Genomic DNA, 9656 nt, shown 5'->3' on the forward strand with positions numbered 1-9656 from the left:
AGGTAGGTGGAAAACATCTTGAGATTACAGGAACAGAAATTTCAGAGCTCTGTGAGCCCAGTTTTAGTTGAAATCCCTGTGTAGACTCACCTGAAGCAGCTGTTCCTTGTGACTCACACTATGATTTAGGTGCTGAATGTGCTGTTCGTGGGTTCTAATCTCATTGTATTTTTCAGCCTCCAGGGTACGAAGCTGTTGGCCCTTACTCTGCAATTCTCCTTGGAGCTGCTGCAAGGCTTTTCGTAATTCCTGAATGAAACAGATTCCCTTTTTTAAAGAATCTAAAATTTTCACATGGTCAGTAGATATGAAGGCCTTAAAACTTCCAAGGGATATAGAATAAAATATCAAGTAGCAGAAAAGTGCCATTCTTGAAATTACTATAGAAATATTAGACATGAATCAAATAGGATATGGGAAATCCTAACTGCGAAGGGAGGCAAGGTGTACATTTCATTAGAGTTCAGTACTTACTTTCTAGTTTAAAAATGATAGATCTATATAACTACTAAGTAGAACTCTGTCCCACTGTAAACCTGGATCCTTTACAATAAGCTCAAGGATAGAATATTTCTACCAACCTTTTATATCTTAAAACAAAACAAAAACAAAACAAACCTGGGGCTCTGGGTGGTTCCGTCAGTTGAGTGTCTGATTCTTGATTTTGGCTCAGGTCATGGGGTCAAGCCCACATCAGGCTCTGTGCTGAGCAGGGAGCCTGCTTAAGATTCTCTCTCTCCCTCTGCTTCTCTCCACTACCCACCTCTCTCAATTAAAAAAAAAAAAATGGCAGCATATGCTCTAACCTAACACAGGTTAACCTAACACAAGATAAAGGAATCACTTATGAATTATTAAAAAAAAAAAAAAAAAGAAGTGGCTAATTGTACACGCCCTTCCTCTGACCATGCTTGTTGCTTCCCACTATTCTGTCTTGGTAACCTTTTCCCCCTAAGAGAGCTCCCCTCGTGAAGCTTTCCCAGACTCCCGACCTCAGCCCCTCTTGTATTTTCCTCTAGGACCCACATGCACCTCCTTTGCCTCATTTCAGTCCTCACCACGCTAAAATTCTGTTTCTGTGACTGCCTCCTTCTAAACCACAAATAAGGAATGAGAAAGAGCTTGTGATATTGCCTCTTGTATTTCCAGAACCCAGCCCGATGTCTGGTACGCGGCATGAGGCTAACAAATGTTGAGCTGAATTAACTGGATTCAACAGAAACTGTCCTGATGAAAAGTTATTACCAGGGCAAAGCCAGCACTTCCAGCCACAGATTACTGACTTACCTGGTTATGTTTCCAAGAAGCCTCCTTCTGCTGCTCTGTCTCACGGGCCGTGGCCTCCACAAACTGCACACATCGCTTGGCATCCGCCAGCTGGCGTTCTCTCTGGCGTACGGCCCTCTGGAGTTTCTGTATTTCGAGCTGGCTGCAGAACAGAGCAGTCTGAAGGTCAAGCAGAGCCACCTGTTGCCGGGCCGGGCAAGTACCCTCGGAGCTCTGAAAAGACAGGAAAACTCATAAGCACAAGGAGGCCAAGCCCCGAGCAGTTGAGAAGAGCAGCAAAATCAAGACTGTGACTGAAAACGGCATTTCCTCGACTGCAATCTTGCCCCCTGTCCTATGGGATCCTCACTTACGTGAAGCTGTCCAAGCTGGCTTTGGTGCAGCATTTCTCGAAGTTTTGCCATTGTGTCATTTTGACCTTCAATCACCTGGTACAACTCTTCGGTCTGAAAATGGGACAGGGAGCACCAAACATGCCAGTTAGTGAACCAAAACTAAATTCCACTGTCTTGCCTGCACAGATTGTAGGAATACCAATATTGATTACACTCCAGTTTTTCTAGGCTAAGCTCTGTTAGTCCGATGATCCGTCTCTACAAAATATGGAATATGCGTCTACGTCGATGGAACAAATCATTTCCTCACAGGCCCCCGACTGCCAAACGTGTACCTCATTTTCCCTGCTTTTCAGAGTTTCCTTGAGGCTTTGAATTGCAGCATCCTGCTTCTGAGAGGACTCCTGAGCTGACTTCAGTTCATAGCTCATGTCATTCAGTTTCTCTTGAAGAATCTGAATTCAGAAAAGACAATGATTTCTTTTAACCTCAGATGCAACCACAAAGTCCTTCCTCAGATCTAGGTTTAAAGGATTTCCTAGAGAATACTTCCTTGCTATTTTTTCCCCACAGAGAGTAACCATTAAAGTCCTACGCCAATCACCAAGACGAAGTAGCAGGTAACATGAATACTTCCCTCAATACTCCATTGCTTCAGTTCTCCTGCACTGTGCTTTCCGTGTGATGGGCCACAACGGCCACTCGTGCCCTGAGTCACCATGGACGCTTTACGCAAAGCCCAAGCAGCTCTGCTATCTAGGACAGGTCAGAACACCACAAGATCGCACCAGGCCAGCAGTGCAGCATCCAAATTGTGGGAACTGCTGAAATTTCCTTCTAAGTAAATGTTAGAATCTTTGGGCTATAAAGGGGTGAGAAGGTAACCTAAAATCAAAAGCAGAAACTGCTTGTCTTGGTGCTTTATACAGGGAAAGACCACATTCAAGTTTGTTTAAAAAATTGTTTTTATGTATATTTATTTTTGAGAGAGTGAGAGAGAGCAAGCGAGCATGAGCGGGGGAGGGGCAGACAGAGAGGGAGATAAAGACTCTGAAGCCGGCTCCAGGCTCTGAGCTGTCAGCACAGAACCCGATGTGGGGCTCGAACCCATGAACCACGAGATCATGACCTGAGCCAAAGTTGGACGCTTAACCGACTGAGCCACCTGGGCACCCCTGCACTCGTTTTAATTACAGATGGAAAAGGCACCAGAAATTCTGATCTGTGCAGAGCGAGCTGAAATCTTGATGAGAGATAAAGGAAAGAACCTTTTGGTCAAATATTCCTTAGAGTGCCCAGGCGCCTCAGTGGTTTAATCAGTGAAGTGTCTGACTCTTGATTTCAGCTCTGGCCATGGTCTCATGGTTCGCAAGACAAAGCCCCACGTTGGGCTCTGCACTGACAGCACGGAGCCTACCTGTCATTCCTTCTCTCCCCCCCTCTCTGCCCCTCCTCTGTTTGCACTCACTCTCGTTCTCAAAATAAATAAACTTAAAAAAAAAGGCACAAAAAATATTTCTTAGAACAACAGGAATACACAGTATCCGTCTTCCAAGTCCCACTCAGGACCTGTGATTTCCAAGGGCCTGGATTCATTATACCTTGTTGGTGGTCTCTGTTTGCTGGATTTTTTCCTGGAGTTCCGCCAAGTGGGAATCAGATACAGATTGCTGAGTTATAATGGTCTCATCTGAATTCAGCTTCTGTTGTTTGAGTAACTCTTCAGACATGGGCTAGGAAGCAGCAGCAAGACAAGAACTTTAAATGTAGCCAACAATACATGTTATCTTCAACTGTCTCTGGCATCTTTTGGCAGAGGCTTAGAAACCAAAATTGTTGCATGAGTTGGCAGTATGAATTCCTAAGACAATCCTGGTCCTTTAATAAGGACTAATTTATTCCCATCCTCATTGCATCCCCACCTCCTCTCCCTATTTCCCCATGAACTCACACAAACACTACATATTCAGTAATTTATTCAGCAAATAATTTAGAGTTTAAAGAAAAGGAAAGATTAAAAAAAGAAAATGTTTATGATGACCAAATATTCACTTTATCCTATTTCCAATCAGGGAATTCAATAAGCAAACCTATACCATCCATAAGAAAGGAAGGGTACATTTCTTAAAAAATTGTTTTTATTTATTGAGACAAAGAGAAACAGAGCATGAGTAAAAGAGAGGGAGAAGGAGACACAGAATCCGAAGCAGGCTCCAGGCTCTGAGCTGTCAGCACAGAGCCTAATGCGGGGCTCAAACCCACGAACCGTGAGATCGTGACCTGAGCTGAAGTTGGCTCCAGGCGCCCCAGGAAGGGTATATTTCAACAGTCTTTCTTATAATAGGCCTGTTCACATTATTGGAAAAATGGACAGATTTTGAATATGGACGATACATTATAATATCAATACTAAATTTCCTAAATTTGGTAATTATACTGTAGTTATGTAAGATGTTCTTGCCTTAAGGAAACATGCTTATTTAGTATAAAAACTCATAACATCTGCAACTAATTCTCAGATGGTTCAGGAATAAAAAAATAATGTGTCTATATAGGTAGTGGGAGTGAAACAGCAAATGTAGCAAAATATTAGCAACTGGCAAATCTGGGAGTTCTTTGTATTTCTCTTATGACTTCTCTATAAATTTGAGGTTATTTCAAAAAAGAGTAAAAATAGAATTAAAAATAAACTTCAAAACCCACAGTGGTCTGGGAAGGAGGTACGTTTTATAGGACTATCAATTCTCCAAAAATACTCAGGAGAAAAAAAACATATATTGTTTATATAATGTGACGATAAATCAGACTAAGATAAACTTACAGAACTGTGTGCTAAGGGTACTAAAATAAAACTGCAGGAATTCATTGTGGCATTAAATCCATCTCCTCTCTCCCTGACCCTTCCCTTCCCACTCCCCCACGCCAATGAGGAAAAAAAAATTCATTAGGAGAAAAAAGGCAACTGCCACTCATTTTCCCTTTTCCTCATACTTTCAAACTCTTGACACCATCTTCTAGGCAGTGGGGTAGAGCTTCCCTTCAATCCCTTCCTGCCAGCAACTGACTGGAAGTATAAAGATTTCAGAAAAAACAACAGTTTTTTTTATTCTTCGAATGCTCTTTATTATTAAAAAAAATTTTTTTTTACCTTTATTTATTTTTGAGAGACAGAGCGTAAACAGGGGAGGGGCAGAGAGGGAAAGAGACAGAATCTGAAGGAGGCTCCAGACTGAGCTAGCAGTGAGCACAGAGCCTGATGCAGGGATTGAACCCACGAACCTTGAGATCATGACCTGAGCTGAAGTCAGATGCTCAACTGACTGAGCCACCCAAGTACCCCAACATCTCATAAGTATAATGTATAAAGCACTGGAGGAGATGGGACTAAGGAGTTATATAATAAAGGAACAAGGAAATACACAAAATAGCAGATAGCGACACACCCTATGCTATAAAACAGAAAAGCATGATAAAGTGGAGAAGTTTCTAAGCTGGTTGACCAGTTACTTTACATTGGTTAAATGGAGATCTGCAGCATGAAAAGCCAGTCCTGCAAAGAACTACAGAACAATCTAGGCAGCAGGAACAGCTAATGGAAATGACCTAGAGTGGCTATGAGCCTGGGACAGAAAGGTCTATGTGGCTAGAATAGCACTTCAGATAGAAATGTGATGTGAGCCGTGTATATAACTTAAATTTTTGTATTAAACTTTGTTGGCTGAAGTAAATAAATAAATAGGTGAACTTAATTTCAATAAGATATTTTATCTGAGCCCATATAGTATATCAAAAGAAATGATCATAGACATGTATTCAATATAAAAACTATCAACAAGGTTTTTTATGTCCTTTCATACCAAGTCTCTGAAATCAGGGGTGTCCTTTACACTCACAGCCTATCTCAATTCAGACTAGCTACATGTCAAGTGCTCAATGGCCACGTGAGGCTAGTGGCTCCCGGCCGGCTAGCACAGGGCTCCAGCATAATGAGCAGAGAGAGAAAAGGAATACAGGACGAGGAGGAAAGGAAAGGCAGGGGCCAGGCACAGAACCTCTCCTGCAGGGTGAAGGAAGTGGATTTCATTCTCATGGAAAGGAGAATGGACTGCACTGTTTTTAACAGAAAAGTAATCCAATCTTATTTATGTCTTTAAAAGGTCACTCCAGCTGCTCTGATGACCAGCCCAGGGAGACCCGGGGGATCAGGGAGACCAGAGAGAAGGCTGCTTCAGTGAGCAGTGTCGCTGAGAGAGAACAGTGGCTCAGAGTGGTAGTAAGGGAGGGGAGAGAACTGGGTATATTTGGATATGTTTTGAAAGGAGAGTCAACAGGGCTGGAAGGCAGAAGACGGACAAAGAGAAATGAAGGATAATGACTCCTAGAAAAGTTGAGGTCTTTGCTGGGTAAAACAGGGAGGTCTGCCCTGAGGCGCTGAGTAAGGTCACACTCTGAGAGAGTACGTGAAGATATTCTCGATTCCAACGGATAAATAATTTTATCATTTACTTAATGATAAAACATTCTCTACAAAATCTGCCTTCTCAGTTCCTCAGTGCAAAACAAATTTCCAAGAATATGTATTATAGATATTTTTCAAATTTAAACTATAACAAGGAGAATTAAAGAAAACAGCTGCAAGTTTGAAATGGCAGGGAAGGTGGTCCTATTTAATTTGTTTAAAAAACTTTTTTTTAAATGTGTATTCATTTTTGAGAAACTGGGATAGACAGAGTGTGAGCAGGGGAGGGACACACACAGAAAGAGAGAGACAGAGACAGAGAGAATCCAAAGAAGACTCCAGGCTCTGAGCTGTCAGCACAGAGCCCGATGCGGGGCTCAACCCCACAAACCATGAGATCATGACCTGAGCCAAAGGTGGATGCCCAACTGGCTGAGCCGCCCAGGCAACCCCCTCTTTACTTACTTTAAACCAAAGACTCTCAGAGCTATAAAGGAAACTTTCTAAACTAACCATTTCGTCTAATCCCATCTTATGTGTGAGGAAATGGAGACTTAGAGAAGGTAGGTAATGTCCAAAGTTACACAGAAAATCAGGGAAAGGATCCAGTTAAACCAGATGCGCTAAAGTTGGGAATGTATCTTTCATCTCTATAAACCCAGTGCCTACCATAATGTCTGGAATATTGTAGGGGCCAAAAGTTTGTGTTGAATAAGGGAACAGGGTGGAAACAAACACAAACAAAAACAGTCCTAATTTCCAGTCCAGTGCTCGAATCCTTCAGCAGCTCCTTAGAAATAAGACCAGATAGATAGATATTTAATAAAGACATTTCAACAGCAACTGTAAGGCCAAAGAATGTAATAGTACATGAGTCTGTATCTTAATCTGAGAACCCATCTTGGCACTGATAATTGTAGGAATTCCCTAATTCTGTAATGCATTGACCTAAAGGCTGGAAGATATTTGTTTCTTCCTTATTCATAACATTTTATTACTGAATAATCTCAGAAAGTTACCCAATCTTCATCTCCGAAAACCGTCCTTTCAGATAAGTCTGCCAAAACAGCACTTAGTAAGGTCCCTGAGTTAACAGCTCCTAATGAATTCTTGTGACATATCAAATACATAAACCAATCATTCCTAAGATGATTTTATAAAGCCTGAAATCAGTAATGCTCGATTTGGCTAAATCACTGCTAATTTCCAGACTATTGGTTACCAAAATCATATTATAATAATAATACAATTTTAAATTAAGCTGCTTTTGACTCATTTAGGAGAAATGCTTTCCAGTGTCAGAAAAGAAAATTGCTTCCAGGCCTAATGTTGCATAATGTAAGACCTTTGGGCTAAAAAGGCAGTAATTTAGATCTTCTGGGTTCACAGCATTCTTTTTGGCACCTCCTAGGCCTCACAATAGCAAGTCGTAGATCTTTGACTGCTGTGGTTTTCGGTCCCCTTGTTAATAAGAGGAGACACAAAAGAACCATTAACTAGCATAAAATTAAAGGCCTAACCTCTGACCAGCATCTAACATGTATTCCTTCCAAAGGGCCTGATTTGGGTTCTGTAGCTAAACTGTGAGAGGGGATCTATTACTATAGTCACACAGGGGCAAACCCTGGTGGTGCAAGACTTAATGCAAAGATCTCCTGTTCTTTGAATTTAGATAGAAAAGGAAATTGCAGGAGCCGGAGCTAAACTGACGTTTACTAAGCGACCACACCCCTCCTATCACCGCTCTTCTAGCTCAGGGCCACACAATAAAGGAAATCACCAGCTTCAATCTTTCTTTAGATATTTAAACTGTCTTGGGTTTTCAGGCACAAATTCTGTGAAAGGCAGTAAGTCAATTTGGGTAATACCAGAAAATTAGTAAGCAGGAGAGCTACACCTTTGCTATTTTTCTTTAAGAGGAGAAGAAAAAAAAAGCAATCAGAAGGAAGAAGGAATTCTGATGACAATATTTAAGAGGGCACAGAACGGGGTAAGTGGAGGATTAAACAAAGGAATCAAAATGACCTTTCAGAACAATCCTTCTCCTTAAGATAGGAGCTTTTCTTTGTATTTGCAGTGGAATTTAACTATAACATTTTGTTCTTTCATGGTCTCTCTACAAGCTAAGAACAGAACTACCAGAAGTAATTTACATTTATTTCTGTTCTTTTCACATTTGTTCAGAGAAACACACAACAAGCGGTCTCCCTGTGTCCCAGTTAGCTCTGTTCTGACATAAAGCACAGCAGGTCTTAAGGCTCCTTAAGGAGCTTAAAAGTCAACCAGACTTAAACAACAGATCAGGGAGTCCAAATACACATTGTATTTACAAACACCCCTGGGCCCAATTTAATCTTTCTATTTGCACCCACCTCCTTATTGATTACTGGAGAAAATGCCATCACAAGTAAATGCCATGATTCTTCAAGCTGAATGTTTTCTCTTTCCTCTTGAAGTTTTATTATTGTACAAACAGTAAAGACTCTAAGCCAGGTGACAGCAGAAAGGTCACACAGTACAGTTTTAAAGGTCTATCTTTTCCCAATGTATAGATGTAATGAAGTAAAGGGACTTGACCTAAAGGTACAGTTGCCATAGTTTAAATGTGTTCATCAGGATGACAAATTTCAAAGCTCCACTTTAAGAAATGAAAGCAAAGCAGAGCATTAGGCATTCTAAACATCTTATACAGATGAAAACACATTTTAAAACTTTTTGACATCTTTTTTCGTAACACTTCATATATGCTGTTTCTGACAATTTTACGTAAATTTAAAAATACTCCCATTTTCCCGCTAAGTTCTTACTGTGACACAAATTGTATCTATAAAAGAACTATTTTTCAAAAAATTTAAAATGGCAATCAGCAATTTCATTGATTGTCAAGCTCTAGATTTCTGGGATGAAGCTGACTGGTAGCAGGCTTTCCAAAATGCCTTCTAGATTGTCCACCTTCCAATGGTATCACTAGATCTGTATCAGGTAGAACATGCCAGATGTTTCACAAAGTTAACTGAAGTTAGCATCCACTGCTGCTGCAGAAACAAAGTAGCATCTGTCAGGTCCCTGTACATAACTAAACTTAAGAGGCTGGTATGAAAGCAATTGGGCAGAAATGAATAGCTCAAATTAAGATCGACTGCTATCTTCTAATCACTAAGAAATTCAAGAGTATAATGTATGATGGGGTGCCTGAGGGGCTCAGCCAGTTAAGCGTCCAACACGTGACTTTGGCTGAGGTCAGTATCTCATGGTTTGTAAGTTTGAGCCCTGCATCAGGCTTTGCGCTGACAGTGTGGAGCCTGCTTGGGATTCTCTCTGCCCCTACCCTGCTCAGGCTCTCTCTCAAAATAAATAAATAAACTTAAAGAAAAATTTAAAGAGTATAGTGGATGAAACTCCTATTGCTCAATAATGGAGGAACCTTTTTTAATGTCAAACATCCTCTTAATAGAGTTCAGTAGGCAAACAGGCTGTGAATAGTTTTCGCCTTAACGTTTGTAAAGACAACACTTGAATTCCCGTTTCTTTTATGAACAAGTCATTAGTCTTCCAATGACATATTTATTATAAAT

At 40.8% G+C, this 9656-nt stretch overlaps 1 protein-coding gene across 19 annotated transcripts in view; it reads right to left on the bottom strand.

The window, feature by feature from the left end:
- LOC115299509 (myomegalin-like) overlaps positions 1 to 9656 on the bottom strand; it is a 180838-nt gene that overhangs the window by 66739 nt on the left and 104443 nt on the right. For all 19 annotated transcript variants that reach the window (XM_029948898.1, XM_029948905.1, XM_029948904.1 and 16 more), the window contains 5 exons: positions 3224 to 3355; positions 1958 to 2077; positions 1641 to 1733; positions 1288 to 1500; positions 91 to 249 (listed from right to left, as the gene is read on the bottom strand). In XM_029948898.1, the coding sequence (XP_029804758.1) occupies positions 91 to 249; positions 1288 to 1500; positions 1641 to 1733; positions 1958 to 2077; positions 3224 to 3355 (717 nt within the window). The remainder of the gene's footprint in view (positions 1 to 90; positions 250 to 1287; positions 1501 to 1640; positions 1734 to 1957; positions 2078 to 3223; positions 3356 to 9656) is intronic.

Source organism: Suricata suricatta, chromosome 8 (genome assembly GCF_006229205.1).
Source record: "Suricata suricatta isolate VVHF042 chromosome 8, meerkat_22Aug2017_6uvM2_HiC, whole genome shotgun sequence".
Lineage (NCBI taxonomy): Eukaryota > Metazoa > Chordata > Mammalia > Carnivora > Herpestidae > Suricata > Suricata suricatta.